At 36.0% G+C, this 25,227-nt stretch overlaps 1 protein-coding gene and 1 long non-coding RNA gene across 2 annotated transcripts in view; both read left to right on the top strand.

Moving 5' to 3' along the window:
* The first annotated feature begins 719 nt into the window (after positions 1-719).
* LOC130564038 (cytosolic phospholipase A2 gamma-like) lies at positions 720-21,948 on the top strand. The gene is made up of 13 exons (XM_057349913.1): positions 720-4,131; positions 6,197-6,339; positions 15,772-15,973; positions 16,367-16,469; positions 18,248-18,388; positions 18,487-18,540; positions 18,635-18,691; positions 19,106-19,231; positions 20,496-20,591; positions 20,717-20,794; positions 20,888-21,042; positions 21,130-21,298; positions 21,390-21,948. The coding sequence occupies exons 1-13, from the start codon at positions 4,000-4,002 to the stop codon at positions 21,554-21,556; spliced, it is 1,623 nt and encodes a 540-aa protein (XP_057205896.1). The 5' UTR covers positions 720-3,999; the 3' UTR covers positions 21,557-21,948.
* A 1,568-nt stretch (positions 21,949-23,516) lies between these two features.
* LOC130545529 (uncharacterized) overlaps positions 23,517-25,227 on the top strand; it is a 9,153-nt gene continuing 7,442 nt past the window's right edge. Inside the window, exon 1 of the long non-coding RNA XR_008961660.1 lies at positions 23,517-25,207. This is a non-coding gene — a long non-coding RNA (uncharacterized LOC130545529). The remainder of the gene's footprint in view (positions 25,208-25,227) is intronic.

Below are 25,227 nucleotides of genomic sequence, written 5' to 3'. Positions count from 1 at the left end.
TTCTTATACATTACCACCAATACTTGGCACAAAATGTGCATGCAGTCCCGATGGGCTGAAGAAAAGGTTGCTATGCAGTTGTATTTTACTAAACAAAGCATCTAACCACAGCTTGATGTAGGTTAGTTTTTCCTTGAAAGGAGGAAAGGAAAGTGTCTGTCTGGCAGAAAACCTGTCAAGGTTCTCATATTTACATTGAATCATAAAAATGTTTTATATTTAAAAGTCTTACCCATAAGTGTTGGTTTGAAAAGTGCTTGGAACATAAGAGTTACAAGAGCACAACCTGTGTTCCTTTGTGTCAACACAAAACTTGTGTTGATTCACATTTTCAATGAAAGTCTGAATATTTATTGTTCTATATAAGAGTCTGCATAAGTTGTTTTTAAAATGGCAATTATAAACTGCAAATAAAAGGAAATATATTCATTTTGTCCTGATGCCAGAAACTGTTCTAAGGTAACTCTCTTACTATGCATTTTTCATGCCGGTGTTCAGATTTAAATATGGTAAACTGTGAATGAATTTCTGAAACAGATCTAGGTAATTATACCATAATATTGTGGTTTATTTAACCAAGCAAAATCAAAATTCGAATTTTACAGACTACATGGACTGGAGTACAATCACATCCAAATAAAAAAATAGGCAGAAAAGGCAAAATTGATACATTAAACTAATTATGTTTAACTAGCATGATGTAGACATAATGTCTTCAACACAATCAATACAAATATAAACTCAAATCATGAAGCACCCTCGTTAGCACCTTGTCTCTGTTTGCATGAGTTGTCACTTTTTTACATCAAATGATTACATGTCACTTTATTGTAATCGGCATCAATATCTTAATGTCTAATAATATTTTGGTAACACTTTATTTTACGGTGCCCTTGTTACACATGTTGCATGTATTTACTATAGTATTTACTATAAATTATGCATAATAACATTTAATTAACCCTAACCCTAAAGCAAACCCAAACCCTATAGCAAGTACATGTAGTTAATTTTTATTACTCAGTACTTAAATGTATAATTGCACTGTAACACGGGCACTGTACAATAAAGTGTAACCAATATTTTTTTTGAACAGTGACACTGATTTGTGAAGGTTAATGAGTTGCAGTTAAGCACTGATGAGATAAAAGATTGTACAGCTATATGTTTGTTGTTTTACTCTTTGGTGGCATTATTAGTTCTGGCTTTGTGTCAGTTTTTTTCATCTGTTTATGAATTTGTTGAGGTCCCAAATCTTAAAATATACACAAAAGTTGTTCTGAAGCGATATGTAGAAATGTTACTGCCCTTACATGCCTCATGTGCTGCTCTCACTTTTAAGTAAATCTTAGTAGTAAGTAAATTTAAAACAATTGTCATTCTTTTAGTAGTCTTTTGCAGTTGTAACAACAGGCCTGTCTACAGTTTTTATATTTTGCAACTATTTTCACAAACATATATATTTTTTCAAATTGTTTACCAATATCACAAAAGATGATTAAAAATGCATTTATTTCCTGTTTAATTCTTGAGTCATATTCTAAAAAATGTATATCTCTGATTTCATTTCTGTCTATAATTTTTCTACCATTATTGATTTCTCATGTTTGGCATTGCAAGGCAACGTTTATTTATATAGCGTGTTTCATACACAAAGGTAATTCAAAGTGCTTTACATAGAAATGATTCACAAAGAAAAGGGATACTTAATGAATGAGTTCTTTAGAAAGTAAATGATTTAAAATCACAAGTACTTAAGAATGTATAATAATAATAAAAAGAAAACTCCTGCATGTCCTCTTCATGTCTGGGCCTCCTTTAAGTATGTTTGTGTGTTTGTGTGTGAGAGAGAGTGTTTGAGAGTGTGTGTAAGTGAATTTTCGTTTCTGCCCCTGCTGTAAAAGATTTAATAACTATAAAGATAACTACAAATCATTTTAAGAGTTAGCAAATATTTTTATGGATGAATAAAAACAATCTTTTACATAATCATCTTTCATGTGTTGTGTCATTTATGTTTTATATGTGTTTTTTATTATTTAAATATATTGTTCTACTTAACAGTTTCTGGAAAGCCGCTTTGTTACATGTTCTATTGCAAAAAGTACAAAACAAATAAAACATAATTCATTATTTCATCTGAAACACGGTCTTTACTGATACTGTCATCTTAATGAAATACACAACTCCTCTAATACGTCTTTATATTTGAACTAACAATGTTTAACATCTTTGTAGTCACAGCATGGGACACATCAATGTCTTCCCAATGTGATCATTTCTGTCGATAGTTGTGGGACAAATGTGTACATTTCTGTAACGTTTAAAGCAGCTTCAACTGAAGAAAAAGCACTCCACTGTACAACATACGGTTATGACAGAAAATGACAGTCAACTCTCAGATTTTATGTCTGCCGGGGTTGACTTGTTAGGTGGAGTTCACAGTACAGGTACACACAAAACTCTTCACATTTGCAATAGATTTTTTGCATATTGAGAATTATTCTAATGATGTTTTATGATTTTTATTACATATTTATTTGCTTTCATACACACAAAATCTGCATGACAGAGTTGAAAAAGAATCAACCGAGGTTACAACAGATCAAATACTAATTATTGTTTAAACAACAACCTTCCTTGTTCCTCTTCTAAAGAATCTGTGACTCTTAATGAAATGACAAGGAAGGAAAGTTAAAACCTTCTGTGTGAGTTTATACTTGCCAACAGCACCACACCTAATGATGATGTAAAGATTGTCTTGATTCGTTCACTTTCAGAACTCTATAAAGTGTCTCATGTTCAGTCGGGGTGATTTGTATCATTATTTTTGATTTCATCGCTGTTGAGCTTCCAGGATTCTACAGGAACAGTGAGTTTATTGATTTCCCTGTACATCATTTTATTATAACTGACATCAGGCAGGACAATTTCAAGTCTATATGTCATTATAAATTACAACATTTATATAAATAAAGCTTCCTGGCTTTTTTCAAAGCATTGATGTCAATACTAAATGGTGTTTTTTGGCATTCGCTATTACAGAACTAAAACTGTGAGGTGGGTTGCCTTTATGTTTAAAGTATAAAATGCTTTCAAAATTCACAATAGTTTATGTGGTGAGACACAAGAAAATCTTTTCAATAGTGTTAAACCACAATACATTCTTAGTTTTACTTTTAATCCAATACAGTTTTTCTAAAAACAGAGTAAATCTGGAGAAATAATTTTCAGATCTATAAACTGATAACTTGAATGGCCATTTATTATATATTGAAAAGGTCGACTTGATAATAGTTTAAATAATTTCGTGAAGATTTCATATCATCAAATCACAATGCTCAATGTCTTGCTACATTTCTTAAGGTTTTCTCTTGTATGTCATTTTATTAATATTTTCATTGTGCACATTTATTCATATGTACTGTGTATACAATGTAAATCTGTGTGTAATTTCTATGTTTAGCTGCACCACTGCATCCATGTTGCCTGCAGGGGATTTGAGTAAAGATGGAAGTTTCCATTAATAATGTAGACTTTTTTCCTCTTTGGTCTGTTGTATTTACTTTGAAAACATTATTTGAGGATTCTGATTTGATGTTTTCTTTAAAAATCATATTAACCTTGTAGGTATGTAATAATTTTCGTTGTAAGGGAGAGAGTCTTTTCTGTTGAATTCATTAAATTCTGCTAAAATATAAAAAATAATGTTTTTTTAGGTTAGAATTGTTCCTTACATTTAAATACTTTGTTATAACAGCTCTTTCTACGGTTTGATACACAACTGACTGTTTACTGTTTTCTAGATGAGTGCATCTAAACTCCAGGAGAGGTAAATCCAGCACAGACAGTCAGAAAACATCCAGATCACATAAAAGTCATTAACTATAGAATTAAAACCCAAAAGTAATCCTTTGAGAATAATTAAAATGAGAATTAAATGCAAACTAAAGCATATTCAATTCTAGAATATTTTATATGCAAATGTGTCAAACACAAATGTGTGTGTGTGGTTCCTGCAGCAGTGAGGTGAGAATCGCACATTCACTGAACACACAGGAGAAGGAGTTTATAGCCCGAAGAGAACAAACCGTTCAACAAAGCCTGAAGAATCTTGGGATACAATGTCCGGTAATATGGTTCATTCAGTAATATCTGTTGTTTAACATCATATATCTGCCTGACTACACAGGTGACCAACAAATTAAACCTGCAAGTCAAATATTAACTGTCTTCTTCATTGTGAAAAAAAGGCTTTTGATGCTTATGATATTAATAAATAATAATATAATATCCTTTCACTTATTTATCCACATATATAGAAGAACGGTTAGATGAGGGATGAATGGATAGACAGACAGATGTGTGGACATCTATTATAGACAGACATCTACAACTAATATCCACCTTATATAATCATATAGATTTATGTATGTTCAAAGACAATTTTCTAGATTTGCACTCGTAAAAACAATTTTTGCTCCTTGTTCAATTAACTTAATTTAAAGGTGTAAATTCAACACAATTGGTCCCATCATGCTTTGCACCAGACTGCATTAGTGGCAATTCACATTTTGCAACTAGGTGCATCGAGATATGACTAGAGAAAGCGGCGTGGCTCATGTTTTCCTTGCGGGTTTAGATGTGAAATGTGAATTGCCCTTTAGGAGACTACATTTTTAAATATGAATATCTTATCTTCAGTAAAGTTAAAGACTTGTTTAATGTTCAATATTGAATATTTAGAAGAGTTTGACATATTTTTCAGTTTTGTTGTTACCATTGTTTAGAAGAGTGGTGCATGTGCTTAGGCTGTGGGAGGCGACCTGAGGTCCTATGAGCAGTAACTGTGCTAATGCCAGTTCTGAGATCAGTCTCTTCTTGCTCATTTTGGGTTGCACAAGTCAAGGTGTTTGATTTATGCATGTTAAGACTGGGTAATGTGTAAATTAAAGAAATTGAAAGAATTGAGTTTAAGTAACGTAAAATGCAATTTTGTGTGCTTATTTAAGTTCTGTCTAAACATGCGTTATGTCACCAGTGAGCAATGAGTGTGCTAATGCCAATAAGTTTGTTATCCATGAAATGATAACATTAACTTGAGATTTTGATTTTGTACTTTATTCCTCTCGTGCAGAACTCACAATGTACACATTTTGTCTTTGTTGTTGTCGCTTAATTTAGTTGAGAGTATTTGTGCGTGCGTGTGTATGTGTGTGGTCAAACTATAAAAAACAAACAATTTACTATTACTACCCAATATTGTTCACATCAACAAAATAAATTGTCTACCATCTTAACATCAGCTTTATATAGTAAGCATTAAATTATATGCTTATAAAACAAATAGATAGTAATCCCTGTAATGCTAATATCACATATTTGCATTAAGCATGATCACATACGTGCTACAATCAACAACACGTATTTCTAGAGTAATCTCTGTTTCACAAACGCATATTTAACCTCGTTTACCAGCTAAATGCAACATATATTGCATGAATATTTTAACAAGCAATATAAAACAGTAAATGTCTACACAAACATCAAAACACAAGTGTATTACATTATCCGTTTAGGCGCTATGGCGCTAATCACAAAATAGCGATCTACATAGCCACATATCAGAAACTATAAATACACTTAAACCACATAAGAACTACTCACCACTCTGGGGATATATAGTTTTAAGTAATAGCTTCAAAGTGGAATTGTTGAAAACCTCAAAATGAAACAACATGGCTTTTCTCTCTTAGCGTTTTCTCCCTGTCGCTCCTCCCCCAAGCAGTCACCTGTGCCCACAGAATCAGCGACCTTAAAGGGACAGCACCCAACAAAGTTCATGAGAATGATGAATTAAATATTTAAGTCACACTTAATAAGATTTAATAAGAACTTTAATTTAACATTAATCAAAAGTTGAAAGTTCTGCTTACTGAAAATAACCTCTAAAACTCAAAGATTTAAGGCAACGACTTGACTAAATTTTTGAGTATTGGCAATATATCCGGGTTTACAGTGTGTAATTTTGTTCAAAAAAGAATACATTTAAGTGTTTATACGTAGCAGAGATGTGTATGTTGCTTGTGTTAAAACATGATTAATCTGACTGAAATAGTTTTGAATGATTGAGCTTAACCAAAATAGGTTTACGCACCACTGAATGTTTTATCTGAATGTTGTTCACGGGTTTCAGGCGAAAGTGCCAAAGATCGCACTGTTGGGTTCTGGAGGAGGAGAACGAGCCATGCTGGGTTTACTGGGATCTCTGGATGGATTTAAAGAGACCAGTCTTCTGGACTGTGTTCTCTATCTGTGCGGAGTCTCTGGATCCACTTGGTACACACACACACACACACACGCACGCGCACACACACACACACACACACACATACTGGTTTAGCTATATTAGTGAGGACATTGACAGACCTTCACATTAGTGAGGGCCAGGTATTCTAAAGGCCATAGCGACAAGCGAATGCCATAGATCACCATTAGGTGGCACCAGCAGCACCTAAATCACTTTAGATACGGAAGACACTCAACGATGAAATTGAAAACACAAATGAAAATATGCAGGCTTGTGAGGTCACGCTGTTGCTAGGTGGATAGCATACGCATTTTAAATGCGTATATCATACTATACAGTAAATATGAATTATCCAAAGGTTTTATCAGTATAAAAATGTAATCAAACATTAATGCTGAATGTAATTGACGCTGTAAATATATTTAATGCTTTTAAAATAAAAGTGATTTGATTGTTTTGGTTAATTTAAACCGACCATTTAAACAAACATTGTTTGTAACTAACCAACCATGCCATGCTGCAGAAGCTTTTTAATGGACGTTTCCATGGATACATTAATTGCACCAAGCCATTGATTGATGCTTTTCTCTCTAAATCACTAACTGTGAATAAAAATTACAGAAAAGTTTTTATACCTAAACTTTTAGACAGGATACGCAAGTATAATTAAATTACGTTTAAATATATTTTATATATGTAAATAATTATTTTTGGTGTTTATTACATTATAAGTAGGCCTAGTAGGACTAACAATTTTTCAATGTTCTTAAAGAAGTATGCCTATCTTCTGCTCACCAAAGCTGCATATAGTAAAAAGAAAAAAAAGTGAAAATACTATTATGGCTTGCACTGTCATGATATGCTTCCTGGAATGAGAAGTTCAGCTCTTGACATCCATCCCCAGTGCAACATAAAACGGAGGTAATTTATGCCTACTGTCACTTATTATTAACACTTTACCCTAGTATGAGAGACTCAACTTTTCTGTACAGCTGTACAATTTCCTACTGGGGATCAATGAAGGACCTCTGTCTGTACGCCTATATCCATCTAATTTATTGTTGTGACGTAAAGATGAATTTTCAGCATCATTACTCTAGTCTTCAGTGTCACATGGTTCTTCAAGAAACAATTATGATAATTATTGTGAATTTTGTGTAGATATATGTAAGCAATACCCAAAAACAATACTTCAGCATGGGAAAACGACCCATTTATTTGATCAACATATCAAATAAGCGATTGACAGAAAACAGAACAACATAACATAACTTAACACAACACAACATAACATATAGGAACAAGGATAAATGAGTAGATGTTATAAAGTGAAATGATGTGCTCGCTTTGAAATGTATGAAAATGTAAATGTAACTGAAATGCCCTATTGGAGAAATTATGAACAAAATCCAAGAAATTTAAAATGCTCACTTCCTCTGAAAAAAAGGATATATAAGTGAAGTGCGTAGTTTGTAGAAAATATAAAAGAAAACAACAAAAGAAAATAGTGCAGTGCTCACTCAAGGGACATGTAAATAAAGTACACTTGAGTACATATTAGACTGATATCCTAAAAGGACATTAGTCAGTATTCCTCAAATAAGTAAGTTTCTTTTTAATAGACTGAAGTGTATTATGGACAAAGTTTTTAATATCGACCCAAGACCTTGAGCTAAGGACTGGATTCACATCAAGACATGATTGGCATTCTGATTTTCCAGGAACTTTTCTCAAGGCAAAACATTTTCGTAGCGTGCTCTTTACAGCATTCTTCTCTTCGCTACTCCATGGCCTCCTAGGAGCTTTCTTTTCTGTAACACAAAACCAAATGTCAAACTAATCAAAACCTTACAAATGAATCAAGAAACCTCCCTCTACAATCACAGGTTTCATCAATAGCCAGGTTTCCATCCTAGGATTGTTTTACAAAAAAGTGGCAGTCCTCAAGTTCTTTTGAGTAAAAATGAGCTAAAACCAATTATTGAGCAAGTACATGAAAGAACGGTGTTTAAAACTGTGTCACTACCCTTGCTGGATTCACCACGGAAAGCTTGTAATAATGGTTTGTAATTTGCCCTGTCGGGTCATCTTTCCTGGAGATCCTTATATGGTCTCTTTCGTCTGTGCGTCATGTCGTCACATTCGTGAACAGAACGAAGAGGATCCGGCTGCTAGCCAGCGCGTGTGGATGCTGCGAGTGACAGGCGGTTTATAGCGTGTACTAGGGATGGGCGATACCACAAATTTTTTATTCGATACGATACCGATACTTTTTCTTGAAATGTTACCGATGCCGATACCGATACTGATGCTTTTTTAAAATAAAAATCTAATTACAATTAAAAAAACAAATTACATACTTGTACTGGCTACTAATAACACATTTATTAAAAAAGCAATTTAAACAAATAAATAAACTGTTTAAACAACCTTCTTACAAAAATATTGATTAAATAACATAAATCCTAATAAAATGAACAAAAAAATGTGCATTTTTCACTGTCTTTTTATTTTTAAACAGGCCATTTTTCTTAGGCTTTAACATTCTTTTTGTACTATTACATACAGTATTTAAAAAAATTATATATTGATTAACTAGCAAAAATCTTAATACAATTAACAAAATTACAAACAACATAAACTGTGCATACTTTCACTTGTGTTTCACTTCAATTGCTGATTAAGAATTCCTTATCTTTAAATTGTAGATTAGAGTTTAAGAAAAGCAACATGTCAACATCTCCTCTATTTGATGCGGAAGTGTGCAATGCATGCGTGTTGTGTATGTGTACGTGCCTGAATATCACGTGACCACGTCGCTCGCGCTGCGCAGCCGGCGACCGATCCGTGCGTGACGTCAAACTGCCGCGAGAGCTACTTTCATAATATAGCATCACTGATCGGCATGCGCAGAGCTAACATTTAGTTATGCTGAAACTATTAATGTAATTAACAAGATAATCGATACTTTTCAGAAAATATCGATACCTAAATAGCAGCTTTTGAATATCGATGTATCGATACTGCAGCATCGATGTGCACATCCCTAGCGTGTACTCACAACTGTTGGGTAGGACTTCATATGTTTAGTATTTTTTATTGCGGCGTTTAGTACTTTTACTTTTAAACACCAAGCAGTGTTGACATCTGGGGATTCATCATTTGTGAAAAACAAGAAGAACGAACTGAAGACGGTTTACAAAGAAACAGGGAATGTGATCGGACTTGTGCGAAAACAAGAATTAATATTGGCAAGGCATTTCAAAGGTGGCGGGAACTCCGTGATCTGAAAGGATTGTAAACGGATGCAGACATCGCTTTATTTCTTCTGAACAGGTAAGACAAACTTTTAATATTTCAATAGATAACACAAAAACCGTAGTGCACTTGTTGTGTTAATATAGACGGGGTACAGTTAATATAGACGGGGTACAGTTTCATCGGTTGTTCTTTCTCTCGTTATGTTCTTTATGATAAATGTAATTTAAGACCTATTCGCACGGGATTAGTATTATCTGGGGACCTTGTGTGATTTAGAAATGACCTCCCCACATCTGTATTTCATGTGGCGCGAATTAACACGGACAAGTGAAGCCTGTGATTTTACTCAAACTTACGGACTTATATCCCGGATATGATGGCAAGGCTTTGCATATAGTATATAAAGTTGTATGGTGTATAATGATTTATGACCGTGCCTGTCAGCATTTGAGACCCGCGTTCAGGGATCTTCTGTCCGGTTCGCGTTACGGGAGTTTAAAGGTGGCATGAATTAAAACCACAATTTGAACCCGAGCTTTTGTTATATAAGAGGGAATGGCATTCACACGAACATCCTGTAAGTGTCAGAACTGACAACGCCCTTGTTACTGAGATGACATCTGTTATTGACACCAGGCCCAGCGAACGCCAGATTCTGGAATGCACCTATCTATAGGTTGAACCCCACCTCCACAGAAGAATATCAATGACTACTTCTCTAGCCCCGCCCACTGGTTCACGCATGACACAAGTGACGCAGAACCAAATAGAGCGAGCAAGCAATAAACAAACATGCTGTTAAAGATAGCTAAATATTGTGCCATCACTGATTGTGGAAGAATACAGTCGCTGCATAACCTTCTTTCGGATTCCCATATTAGGAATGCGGTGTTAAAGTTTATTTTTAAAGAAGTCCCAGCTCATGTGGGAAAAACATGGAGCGTTTGCTCGTTTCATTTCTCCGAGGATTCCTTCGTGAACAAGGCAGAGATCAACACTGAATTTGTGGAGAGTTTAAAATGAAAAAGCAGTGCTGTGCCGTCAATTGGATCCGATAGGAATGGCGCAGCAATCTTATGTGAGTAAAACATGTTTGTACTATGCGTCACTATGCTTTGCTTGATGTGCCCTGAGCACTATTCGGACCTCTAGTCATTTGTATTAATTGTATTAATCGCCATCTCTGTGATTTGGTGGGCTCATATATCTTTTTTCAAGGTTTTATCCACCGTTTGCGAATAATGGAGGCTGTTTGAAGTGTTTTGGTATTATTTCGGGTGCTGGGTGATATCCATAAGTTACCGGGAGTCTCTCGTTTGTTTATTTATCATGAAAACTCTCGTAACATTTGAGACCCGCGGTCGCGGTGATCTTTTGTCCGGTTCGGGATCACTGGTCTCAAATGCCGACAGGTACGGTCATATATCATTAAACGAAATACTGATGTGGGGAGGTCATTTATAAATCACAGGAGGTCTTCAGATAATACTAANCCCCCACCTTAGCAAAAACGTAAGGATTGCCTTTGTCAATGCCCACTTTGCTCCTGCATTCATTCAGCATGTCAATGGAGTCAACCATGTCCTTCGTGAGGAGGACAGGTACTTTCCTGCCTTTCTTCCCTCTGATCTCTATGCGAGTTAACTCATTGCACAAATGTTGTTCCAATTTACTTAGAGATGTCACCACATCTTTGTTAAGAGGCTTCACATTTCGACCCACATAAGATGCAAGAAGCAATTTGGATGCCTCTCCTACACGTCTTCGATTAAAGAGAATGATTTGACATAGCACAGCCTCAGCCAAGACTTTCCAGTCAGTGACGTTCACATTCTCTCTGAGTTTTTGTTTTGAGACCTGATCCACACTTTTGAGGTGCTTTTGTAAAACAGTCACATCTTCCGTAAGGGGGATAGTGTCACCCTTGTTCCATTTGATCTGCTGCAAAGTGCTGAGGGCCTGACTTGAAATATTTGTACGCCAGTGGGTGTCAATTAACTTGATGAAGTTTTTCATCTTTTTCTCCGTTTCTCCGTCCCCTGCCATTAAACTTTGGCCTAATTTAAGATGACATGCTTTTTTTAAAGAGTATCCGATCTTCAGAGCAAGTGAAGGTGTTTTGAACATATTTAAATCTGGTTGATAATTACTCACAGCTTTGCAAGCAGTGACGGCAAGGAGAAAGTTCTCAGGATTACACAGCTCTGTAAGGTTCCTCACTTTTTTTGATTTGGACTTTACTTCAATGATAAACCTTGCCAGCTCCCTCATTTTTTGAATGATGTACTGATGTTGTGTCTTGTCATGACCACACTTTGTATACAGGGATTCACCAAAGAGGCAAATCAAACTGTCATCCATTATTGTTTGGGTGATTTCATCTTGGCGCATACTTTGCAGTAAAGATCTAATACCAGCAGAGCACTTTGCTTTCATTGGTATCATACAGGCTGCAACTGATCTCACTCTCTCACCTTTGTTTTTTCTCACATCCCCCTGTCCTCTACACATCTTCGAGTGTTTCCACAAGTCTTTTTTTTTGAAGAAGGCCAGACAATCTGGGCAGGGAAGAAAATCTGAAATGACTGCATCAGCAGTTGGCTGTCGCCATGTAATAATCTCCCCCCTTCCAGTTTCCAAAACTTTAAGATTATGATAGTAATTCCCCTGGTTCCGAATCTGTTCAAGAAGATCTCTCCTTTTCTTTGACCCTTTGGGAAAGCTCAAGGCTTTGGCAACTTCGGTTTCATTTAAGTGTTTTCGCTCAAGATGTCTAGCGATCTTGCTCTGTGACTTTTCACAGTAGACACAGTATTGTTTTTTGTTCCAAATACGTTTGCCATCAGGATTTCGCTCACTCGTTTTGATTGTCATTTTTCTTGGACTTCGCTTTGCCTTCTTGCCTTCATCAGCAGTATGAAACTTTTTGTCTTTAATAGTCTTTCGAAAGGTCTTTCCATTCTCTGACTCTCCTGAATCAAGATCGTCATCATCATCAGTAGACTCTTCTGGTGAAGGAATGTAAACAGGGTCATTGCATTCCGCAAGATCGCTTGATTGCTCGTTGCTGTAGTTCGACTGCTCCTGTTAACAAAAAATCAACCTTTTATTTAGGGCAGGAAACGCCTCTGTCGGGTCTTGGCGTCTGTGAGTGAGCGGCAGAGAGAAGCAACACATTCAGTTTATTGTACGGCTTGTGAATGAAGGAGTACAAAACAGCTTTTCCAAAACCTGCCACTGTTATCGACTATTAGGATATATGTGACCCTGGACAACAAAACCAGTCTTATGGGTCAATTTTTCGAAATTGAGATTGTTACATAATCTGAAAGCTGAATAAATAAACTTTCTATAGATATATGAGTTGTTAGAATAGGACAATATCTGGCTGAGATACAACCGTTTAAAACTCTGGAATCTGAGAGCGCAAAAAAAATCAAAATATTGAGAAAATTGCCTTTGAAGTTGTTAATCAGGGGCACTGTGGCAGACCATCCACTCACAAAAATAAAGTTTTTATATATTTAAGGTAGGAAATTTACAAAATATCTTCATGGAACATGATCTTTACTTAATATCCTAATGATTTTTGGCATAAAAGAAAAATCGATAATTTTGACCCACACAATGTATTTTTGTCTTTTACTAAAAATGTTCCCGTGCTACTTAAGACTGGTTTTGTGATCCAGGGTCACATATAAGCACAAACACAGTTTGTCTGTAAAGAAGCACATAGTTACAAAGACAGAGGCTGTGTATGCGCTGTGTGATAGAATATAGCCAAAATCTCAGCTCTTTAAGGTGTGTGTGCTGATTTTATCAGACGATGGGTCTTGGTTATAAAACAGAACTAACAGCAGAAAAAGAAAATATGTAAATGACAACGGCTTTTTGGGCAATAAGCTGTATGTTATGATCAGAGAGTAGAATCGAAACGAAGTTGCAACTAATATGTTAATTAGTGTGTGATGTCATCCCAGCTCCACAGTTTCACAAAAATCTAGCAGAAACACTGAAATCTGTATCAATCCTCTCATCTACAGAACACAAAAGATGACATGTTGAAGAATCAACTTGCATTGTATGAGCAGAAAAAAATCTCAAAATATTATTTGTGTTCCACAGAAGACAGTCATACAAATTTAAAACTACATGAGTGAGTACAAGACAAAATGGTCATTTTTGGGTGAAATTATATTTAGCTGTTTGTGAATGTATGTATAATAATTTGTAAAAGAAAAGACATACAATTACTTGTTTAAACTGTACATTATAAACAAAAACGTCATTAACTATGACTTACCTCTATAACAACTTCCTGGGCAAAATTAGGGATGTCCGTATCCCTCTTCAGTTCGTTGTCCTCATGCAGTTTCTGTTCGTCTTGGTCGTCCTCATGCAGTTTCTGTTCGTCTTGATATGACATTTTTATCTGTAATCAATCATTTTTTAAGTTAACTCACAGGAAACAGTAAACCAGCTAACACAAAGAAAATTAAACAGAAGATATGTGACTCTGCCTTTAAAAACCCAGCTTAAGTCATTCTCTGGTGATTTACTACATCAAATATTTATTGTTAATACTGAGTAAAGCCATGTTAAAGATCTGGTAAATGGTTGGAATCAAACTTTATTGCTTGTTATCTCAGAATTATATTTTATATTAGACTTTAGCCTGGTTTTCACAGGCAGGGACACATTTGCATTCTTGTCTAATAGATGTCATTTCAAAAACAACAACACCTAGATTAGAGGAAGATAATTATCCCTAATAGCCATTAACAACAACTCCTTAACTACTGATTTAATACTGTAATGTTACATTACGTATATGTTCTACAAGTTATTAAACCATACATTAAACAAAAACTAAGCATAATTAAACAATAATAATATTTTACAGATGGTTCACTATTTGTGTTCAGACTATTCATACATTAACAATATAAATACTGCAATATATATCAACTATCAATAGTTTGCAAATAATTTGTAAGTACTTTTACTTTACTGTAAGCTTACTATACTGGGTTATAAAATAATTCTACAAAGGAACATAGACGGAGCCGCTTGATGCGTCCTGGAGTCTTGAGTAAAAAATGAGCCGCAACCGCACCCCTCCCCCACGAGGCAAAGCGGGGGGAGGGGGACTGTTCTGGCCGTCAGCTTCTACACTATTCCACGTTAAAATCAGTCATATAAAACTAATCTATACAAACATATTTTTGGAAGATGTATTGAATGTTTGTTACAGTGTATCTTCTCAACTTTTTGCCATTAATAAAATGCTCCAAAATAGGAACGCTTATATAAGAGGTTAAAGCTCTCTGACCCTCCCCCCATTTATCGATACATATAAAAACGTGAATACTTATTTTAATCATTAAATAACATGGATGCAAATGTTAAAAAATCGACAGTTAATGTTGTAAAACATAACTTACTTCGTCCTGTACTCCGCGGTGTCTTGCTTCACATGCTCTGTGGTGCTCCCGGAGACGAGCTAGTCTGCGTATTAATCGATCCGACATCTCGCTAACGTTAACTTTACGTTACTTGTCACGTTCCGTGGTAAGTGAGCTAGGTTTCGATACCGTCATAACGAGGTAAATGCTGGTGCCAAAAAGCACACAAAATCCACACTGATTCGCTACGTCGTAGTTTATGTAATCTTTATTTAACTTTGATATTTGTATAGTATAAATAACAAATAAGATCAGTTTCATCAGTTTCTTAACAGGCCTACCAATCACTATCACTGGGCCAATCAAAAACACGGAGCTGTACCAGCCAATAGAAAAATTGACTGCGGTACACGGCATTTTTCCTTAGGGGGAGCTCAGGAGCATAATGAAAACACAGCTTCGTCATGGTTTCATATTGAAATAAGGACATCTGGGAAATTTGCATAGCACAATGCCCATCCCCCCTTTGGGCGATATTGAGCAAAATAAAGTGAGGACCATGATATTGTCCTCACTTTACCAAAAGGTCCTTACTTAAAAGGTGTTTTGTCACATTTTGGTCCTCAGTAATATAGCAAAACAAACACACACACACACACACACACACACACACACACACACACACACACACACACACACACACACACACACACCACACACACACACACACACACACACACACAGATGAGTGTAAGAAATGAGATAAACACTCAGTTGTGTGTTGTTTCTATGAAGGTGTATGGCGTCTTTATATCAGGACTCAGACTGGTCCACCAAACTGGACTCAGTGAAAGAGAAGATCATCCACAGACTCAAAGGTCCTGCTGTGAGCTGGAGTGAAACGTTTTCCAAACTGAAGAAATATTACTATGAGAAAGATATCTTCAGTTTAACTGATGTTTGGGCGGTGCTGATCGTCACTTCATTTGTGAAAGAGGTTTGTGACATAAAATCCCTCAGACATGGTCACTTTCAGTCTTTAAAGGCATGACATGTTGCATATTGACACTTTTATCCCAAGCAACTTACAAATGAGGTAAACAATATTATTTACTAGTAGTGCTTAAAGCATATCAACCCTTAACTCACAAATCTATTATATTCTTCCTCACATGCTGTGAGGTCCGAAAGTCTGAGACTTTAAATAAATAAGATAAATATCTGGAAACAAAATAGTTTTACATTCAAAAGGTATCAAAGCTTCAGACATGTTAATCATCACTTTATACCACTTTTTTATACCTTTTCTGTTGAAAACATTTTGGTGTCACTTCTTTATGTGTTATCAGGTCTCACCAGTATAACACACTGCTAAATGTTTTCTCTTCAGATAGATGAATGCACAATTTCAGAGAAGCGGGGACACAATGATAAAGACCCATTTCCTATTTTCACAGTGATTGACAAGGAATGCAAACAGCGTCAGAAAGGAGGTAGGGTGTGTGTGTAACAGAAAGTCAATGTGTTTTGTGCACTGAAATTGCATTGAATTTAATTGATTTTAATGTGTAAATTAAGACTGTGAAAACTTAATGATTAAAGTAATGATTATTTCTAACCAGAGGTCTAAAAAAAAAAAAATCTAAAAAAAATCTAAAAAAAAAAAAAAAGTCATGACCACTCCATAGAGATAAATAGACCAATCGTACTTTCTCTAATGGTAGCTTCATAAAATCATGCCATAGTTTCCTGTCACAGTCCTGCCTTCTTGTTTCTGAATTTCTAGTCTTGTGGCAGGATCGGGACGGAGCCCTTTGGTTTTATGTGAGAAAGCCATGAGTTGTTTATGTTTTTTACATCTCATGTGCTTTCTGTGTCTTGCCATAGGCCCCGCCCCTCTCATTTCATGTATTGCTTCCCTGCCGTGTCTAATGTTCCTCACCTGCCCTGTGTCATTATCCCTCGTTTGTCTTGCCTTTAAAATGCCCTCATGTTTCTTTGTCCTGTGCTCGTGGATTGTGTATGTACTTGCGTTCAGTGTTCCTGTTCTTCACCTTGTCCGTGGATTATTTTGTTTACCCTGCCGTGGTTTTGTGTGAGACGTTTGGTCGAGTTCTTGTTGATTGTTTTTAGTTCTTGTTCTGCCCCATTGTGGGAAGTTTTTGTTTCATGTTTTGTATCTTAGTTCTGTTCCTGTTTTAAACCCCCTCGTGGGTTTTTTCTGTTTAGTATTCTTATTAAAGTATTATCATTTAACCCCTTCACGTCTGCCTGCATTTGGGTTCTTCGCCACGCCAATCGTGACAGTTTCCTATGTACACTTAAATAGAATAATATTACAATAACCAAGGTTTGAGGCTCACCCTATTTAGATTGATCAGACAACATTTGTGTTGTTCTAAACCGTTCTTGCGAGGCAACCTCGGAATAAAGAACTCGGATGGATGCGCCGCAATGACTTCTGGGACTTCAAGCGGGTTCGGTACACTGTATAAAACCCGAGTAGGATTTACCTTTTTTTGTGGGTTTTTGCACATTTTTTAACATAGAATTTACTTGAAAAAACTGCGGGCAAAAACTTAACACACAAAAAAACTAATTAAATCCTACAAGTTGTTTTTTACAGTTGCATCCTTTATATCAAGAACACATCCGGGTACTTTCATGCGTTCTCTGTTTAGAGCGAGAACACGAGGACACAAGATCAGCCTAACTTAGGTGTGCTCGACTTCATGCGGCACAGACGGTCTCGCGATACTTTGATGTCATACATTGCTCAGTCTGCGCAGCGTTGCGTGAATTCGCACAAACGCTAAACGAAATTCCAAACGGCGTTTTTACAAATTTGACATATCAAGAGCTCTGATCTTCGATGTGAGTAGGGCACATTCCAAATTGGAATTTTCCCCTATTAAATGGTGAAAAATATTTTACAAATTTGTTTATTAAATAAAAAAATATTTTTTTATTAAATATCAAATATTGTATTAAATGTTTTAATATTTTATTACAAATAGTATTTAAAATGTTTACTTTAAAAAAAAATTAACAATTATAAAAAGAATTTTTTTTACTGTAGTTTTGGTCCTCTCTGATGATGACGGTCACCTCTTTCAATTAACGTGAGAAAACTGTCTAGTCAGCACTGAACATAAATAATGAACATCTACTTGATTAAAGCTTAGTTACAAAAAGAATATAAATGAATTGTGTTGTATATACATTCTTCAGTCTGATCAGCTTTTAAATGCACCTATTTGTCTGTCTGCAGACCCCTGGGTTGAGATAACACCTTATGAAGCCGGTTATTCTCTCACTGGAGCGTTTGTGGACGTCTCCAGATTTGGCAGTCAGTTTCACGAAGGCTCGAAGAAAAAGGACCAGCCTGAGATGGACATGCTCTACCTGCAGGGTAACAAACTCCAGTCTGTTATGTGTGTATATGTTTATGTCAGGAATTTATTGGACAAATTAATAGACATTAGTTGTTTGTCTTGTGTTTTGTTGTAGCTCTGTGTGGCAGTGCTCTGGCAGATGAACAAAACATGTGGGAAGCGATAAAAGGTATCCGCTGAAACCTTTACATCATCTGTTCTAAAGAAAACATTCTGGTTGAATCAATATCGTGTCATCTCTGGTTCCTTTTGATTTCTTTCAGATTTCTTCAAAAACTTGTTTCACAGAAAAGAAGAGATTTTGGGGGAAATGTATAACGGTAAAGCCCCTTGCTTTTATTTATTGATCGGTTTCATGTATTCACACATTTCTTCGCCTGTGTGAATCAGGGTGAATCGCATGCTTTCACAAATCCCGAGGCTCAATTACTCCGTACACTCTTATAAACAAACGTGCTTAAAAGGTTCTTCACAGCGATGCCATGGAAGAACCTCTTTTGGTTCCACAAAGAACCATTCAGTCTCTCTATTTCTTTCTTAACTTTTTATAATCTGAAGAACCTTTTTTCACCACAAAGGACCTTTTTTAAGTAAAAGTAATGCATTCAGAGCGCTCGCATTTCTACGGGGCCCAGGATGATGTAAAATGCCATAAGACAACACCAGATATCTATTTCTGAACATAATGTATCAATGATTTTTTATGTTTGTTCAATGTGTGTATTTTTTTACAGAGACCACCTCTTCATCTATAGACGATGCCTGTCAGATTCTCATGGATCTTGTGGAAATGAATCTCTTGGCGTTGAAAGGCCTAGACACTTCTGATCTCGATAAAACCATCAGAACGAAGCTGTTCGGTAAGGTGTGCTGTAATTCATACAGAGAAAGCACACAGGTCTAGTTGTCACTTCTCGATCATGGTTTCATTCTTTATATTCATCTTTTTACAAAGATCTTTTGTCACCAGAATTTCGTAAAAAAAAGCTCACATTGACAGTATGTACCCGTATGTGGGCTGTGAATTCAATGGCACAAATAAAATAAGGTTGTTAAGGATACACAAAAAAGCACAGTTTATTATGTTGCATGCTCTCTTTCACATTATATCTCTCCATGGGCTAGTTGTCACTCCCCCCCATCCAAGGGTTGTCCCCCCCACCCAAGGGTTGTCCCCCCATCCAAGGGTTGTCCCCCCCACCCAAGGGTTGTCCCCCCAAAATGTAGTTTAATGTAGTTGATGCTGATTCATTAATAAATTAGTTGTGGCAAAAAAAGCTGATTACCAATGTATTTTTCCATGAATCTGCTATGTTAGCGATTAAAACATTACTTGGCTAGTTAACGTTAGCTTGTTTGCAATAACTTGTTGCATAGTGCGTCACACACTGGAACTAACACGCCAAAGCCGTTTCCCATGCACTGTTCTATTTGCACACATACCGGTGACAATTTAGTGACTTGGGCATTATATTTAGCCCCTTTTGTCCATAAAAGGTGCACAACTTTCATCCAGTTGGAAAAGGTTGTTTTCTCAGCATCTTTTTTGTGCAGTGTGTACGCGGCGGATAAGCTAAACATTCAGTTGACTGAAACTCAGGCGACTCATCAACGAGTACTACACAGAATTTAAGCCTCTGTCACTGTTACTGACTGTTTGGGTACACGAACATGAACATTGATGGCTCGATTGTAAACAACTTAAAAACATTGCAATAAACCAATTGAACCAGAGAAGAAATGTGAAAATAACCATAATGACGCCATCTCCATTCTACAATAATGATAGTAGCAAGACTTTCCTCTGTGTTCATGTATCTTTATAAGTAGAATTTTGACTGTATTATTTGTGTCCCCTTCAACTTGCTCTTGAGAAATGTCATGTTTATTGCCCCCCCACTGTTTTTATGCTCATGTATCTCTCTTGTGTGTATTAGTCTATTAAATGGCTTTTTATGATAAACATGAGAATTCATGAAATAACAAACAGGGCAACATACACGTCACAAATATCAAACAATGATTGTAGACAGACAAGTGTAGAAATGTCCAAATGAAAGAAAGTAATGTTAAGTATTTGTCTTATTTTACAGAACTGTCCGGATGTGAAAGTCAGTTGATTGGTAAAGCCGGATAAGACAGAAGCTAAACTGTATATGAAGCAGTTCACCCTGGATGTGTGTGACAATATGAGGGTCAGCTTGAGTTTCTGGCCATTTGGTAAGTTGGAGTCTCTCTGTACACACACTTTATCTTCTAGAAACTACAGTAGAACCGTGGTGCAGTGGTTTTCTGTGGTGTTCCTTTTTATTTTATAAAAGTGTGTTTGCTTTTGAAATAAACAGATGTTTGTTACACCATCTGTAAGCTCATGGCTCAATGGATCTGGGGAAGAAAATACAATTTTCTCGACAATATGAAAGGTGAGATAGACCTGTTGCTAATTCAGTGTTAAAAATACTTTTGACTCAGTGAATGAGGTTTGTGATCCATGTCATTCTGTGACCGCTGGTCAGATGTAAGACTGCCTTCCATTCTTGTGGAAAGTGAAACGAGAGACTATGAAGATGCCGGCCTGTTGCTCAACTCACCCTACATCTCAGTGCTGAGACAAGAGAGAGACATTGACCTCATCATTTCTCTGGATTTCAGCGACGGAGATCCTTTCATGGTTTTGTACACACCTTTAAAATATATATATATAACTGAATGTATAATGTTCTTCTCTCAGTGATGCTCTAACTCTCTTCCATCACAGACAGTGAAGAGCATTGCTAAGATATGCAAGAATCAAAACATCCCTTTTCCTGAAGTCATCGTACCCAGTGAGGACATTATAATGCCGAAGGACTTCTATGTGTTTGAAGGATATAAGAAAGCACCAACCGTGATACACATCCCTCTCTTCAACACAGTGAACTGTGGAGGCAAGTTCAAATCTTTCAGTCGAATCAGTGAATCATCCTCTGAGTGCTCTGAAGTCCTGAATGAAACTGTGATTTGTTTCTGTTTCAGCAGATGAAGTTGAGGAGTGGAGAAAGAAATATTCCACCTTTCAACTTTCCTACAGGGCTGATATGATCGATCCTCTTCTGAAAGTTGCTGGCAAAAACATCACAAACAACAAAGTGAAACTGGTGGAAGAGATTCGAAAGATCGTTAAGCTGACTGCATGCAAGCGTTAACAAATACATTTAATACACGACTGATGACAGTCTGAATCTGAATACACATCAGACATTTTAGAATCATTTTCCAACTAAAGACAGTGAACTTGTGAAATTAAGTAACATGAACATATTTACATTTAGTTAAGTTCACTTAAAAGAACACACAGAACTGAATAAGTTTTTAGAACTGATATGCTATTTTAACTCCATTGATTTAAACTATAGCAATTCATTTTATCAAGTAGCTTACACTCAGAAATGAATTGTTCAATTTACAATTTAACTTAACACAATTGATTGAGAGGGATTTCCAGTTCCCATCATGCTGTGCATAAGGCTGCATTTAGGCAGTACATTTTGAAATGTAGTGTTATTTTATGTGTTTTTATTAAAGATAAAGACTTGTTTGTGTTTGTGTTCATTTATTTTCGAGATTTAGAAGAGTTTTATTTTTCAGGTTTGGGGTTGCCATTGTTCAGAAGAGGGTACATGTGCTTAGGCTGTGGGATGTAGAGGTCTTAAAATCTGTACCCGAAGCGACCCGTGATTGTGCTACATAGAACTTTCCCAGACCCGTCCAATATTTTAAAATTGGACCCGAATCCATGCAGACCCGAGAAATTTACTACCCGGAACGGAACCGATTATTATTATTTCAAAGCTGGACCCGAACGAACCCGATCGGCACATATTTCACAGCAAATTGCTATTAGCGAGTCAAAAAAGTTGCGAAAATAAAACTTTTTGTCTTACCTACTGTTAGTAGCCTTCTCGCTCGTATCTGACTGTGATGCAGACAATCCTCCTTGCAAATGTTCCATCCATGTTTTTCCTCTCGCCGATTAAACAAACATGCTTTATCCACTCATTATAGTCCAGCTTCAAAAGTGTGCCTGTTGTCACAATACAACTATATAATAACTACAACGATTGCTCGTTCAGTGCATTGACCGCTGATTTTAGCAGCAGCATTATTTGTTTGCTATCATTTCTGTGCTCTCTGAGCCTATTCTGACCAAACATTTAGACATAACAGGACGGTTCATTCATATTATTATAAGCATGGGAGAAAGAGTGCAATGCGTGCTGAATCAAACTTCAAAAACGTGTCACATGTAGTAGCCTACACTTAAGGGCGCTAACTTTTTTTGTCGTCTTTGTTCCCAATTTGCACGAAGGAGGCGCAGACAGAAGAGGTGCCGGTGGGTTAACCTTTTTTCACATCAGCTGCATCTGTTTGTGTTACTACAAGCTGTTGCGACCTCAGTCCGGAGGACGCAGCCTTCGAATTGAGACGCAGCTATGAAGGCATCCATGATCGCCTGCTGCTGAGATCACTTGTGTTTTTCTTCGCTTATTTCCAGGCTCACATTTTCTCATCCCAGGTCGGGTCCCGAGTCCTCCGTAAAGACCTCTAGTGGGAGGTGCCTGTGATCTGTGTTGCGTCATTCAATGAGCATTAACTGTGCTAATGCCACTACTGAGATGTCTCTCATCTTACTTGCTCATTGTGTTTTAACTTACACGCAGTAAGTCAATATTTAATGTATGTATGACAGCAGAAAAGTACCAATGAGACTAATAAATATAGAGTCTAGTTAACATAACATTTCAGGTACAATTTATTAGTTTCAACTTAATTAGATGATATTAAGCCTTAAAATTCAGCATAATTAAGAGCGTGGCCACTTGAGCACTGTAAAAAAAGATTGTATTTTAACAGGAAAAAAACTCAATATTTTACTGTAATTCTTTCTTTTTTTTAAATTGTATACAAATTCATTAAAATTACAGATAATTATCTGTTAATTAATAACCCACATATTATTGATGACAATGACAAATTACATGTTTTTCTTGTTTTTGTAGAGAAAAAATACTGTAATATTTATACAGTATTTTTACTGCTTTCTTAAGTAACATACAAATTTATGTAAAATTATGATAATTTTCTGTAATTAAATTTGTTGCTCATTATATAAAGGTTTATTTCTATACAAATAATTTAACGTTTTTCTTCCGTATTTTTAAGTCAGATCTTAGTTTTTTTATTAGTGTATATGCATATTTTTACATTAAATTTTTTAGCAAACTGTTTAGTTAGGCTACAGTACATTTAAACAATACACAGTCAAAATTACAAAGCTGCACTACTCTTGAGGTTGGAACATTCATGTTTCCTGAAAGTGATATGACAGCCCCGTTGAAAAAAACAGCATGGTTAGGTATGTTTTGAAGCATGGTAGCTGGTTTAAGCTGAGAACCAGCCGGTTGCATAAAGCACCTTAAGTGTAATTTTGCCTTAAGTGTGTCCTTAAGTATACGTTAAGTTTTACTAAAGTTATTCTCCTATTGTCTTCGGTAAAGGGAAATCACCTCTAAAGTGTCATACTTAAGGGAAAAACTTAAGGTGCTTTATACAACCAGGCCCCGCACATGACCAGCTCAAACCAGCTACCATGCTTCAAAACATACCTAACTACAGTAGCATATGCTGTTTTTTTCAACAGGAAGAGAAAGCACATGGCAGTAAACATGACAAAAGTTGCAATAGTCTAGCCAACAAAAACATGATTGATGATAATCATTAATAAATTCACCTTTTCCCATATCATGAATGGCTATGGCCTAACCACTACAGTCCATACATTAAACCTGGTTAGCTCAGAGAGAAAAACCTTAAGGACAGGAGAATGGACTGATTTAAAACTGCAGTTAAAGAAACATATGAAAACAAACGTAATCAGTATAGAACTTTGGAGAATGTGGCCAGAGGCTTAACAAATTTGTTCAAAATCAAGAGGATCATTCTAGGACAATAAATCGAGCTGTAAGTTACCATAATGTTAATACATTTAGTAATGATCTTTTCATATAGGCCTGCAGTATGTCATAAGCATCTTGTTTGCTCTTTTGTAAAAGTAGTGGATGCATTTTTGTTGATTGTCGTCAGCCCTAATTTTGTTTCATGTAATGGCACTGAAACATTTTATATTTGTGTGCCTGTTTTTTAGAAACCACTTCCAAGCACCAAACGTGTGTATTCATTAAACTTGTACCATACATTAGTTAATTTTATTCATATACTGCAATGAAAACATCTGACCAATTAAATATATAGCAACATTCAAATAAAACTAAACACGTTTATTTTCTTTTAAAAACAACCTATCTTAACTATAGCTGTTTTTACTACACTTGCTATTGGTAAACAGATGTCATTGGTTGACTCCCCGTGCTGCTTTGAGCACGATTGGTTAATCTGACTGTCATTCAGGAAACTAGCCAATTAGAGCTGTTCGCGCCCTCACTGGTTCATTTTGAACATACGCGTTGATGTGATGTCTGTCAGTTAGTTTCAGTAGTATTGATGGTCCAGTTATATGTAAACAGCGCTGGAGACACGAAGTCGTGTGGAAGTTGCAGGCTGCTGGAGAATAATCACACGCATTAACAGCTTTACCAGCGACCAGCAGAAGGTAAAAACTTGTTTTTGTATTTTCGTCTAGTGTGATGCTAATCGCGATTAGCGATATTAGCACTAACTTCAATGCTATACCATTCTACATAATATTGAGCTTAAGTAAACTTCCTCTTCTCACACGTGTTTTTCTTTAAGTACACAGAAATATATGATAAGATTTGCCTGGGCAGTACACACACCTGGTAAGTATGTGTAACCTTAG

Source organism: Triplophysa rosa, linkage group LG2 (assembly GCF_024868665.1).
Source record: "Triplophysa rosa linkage group LG2, Trosa_1v2, whole genome shotgun sequence".
Taxonomy (NCBI): domain Eukaryota; kingdom Metazoa; phylum Chordata; class Actinopteri; order Cypriniformes; family Nemacheilidae; genus Triplophysa; species Triplophysa rosa.
The sequence above is the reverse complement of the archived record's forward strand: the minus strand, read 5'-3'. Positions and strand labels throughout refer to the sequence as shown.

Excerpts from the sequence above, each read along its gene's own strand:
- LOC130564038 (XM_057349913.1), top strand. The coding sequence starts at position 4,000 with ATGTGTGTGTGTGGTTCCTGCAGCAGTGAGGTGAGAATCGCACATTCA. Across the intron at positions 20,592-20,716 it reads CTTGAGTTTCTGGCCATTTG|ATGTTTGTTACACCATCTGT; the intron begins GTAAGTTGGAGT and ends TGAAATAAACAG. Across the intron at positions 21,043-21,129 it reads GCGACGGAGATCCTTTCATG|ACAGTGAAGAGCATTGCTAA; the intron begins GTTTTGTACACA and ends CTTCCATCACAG.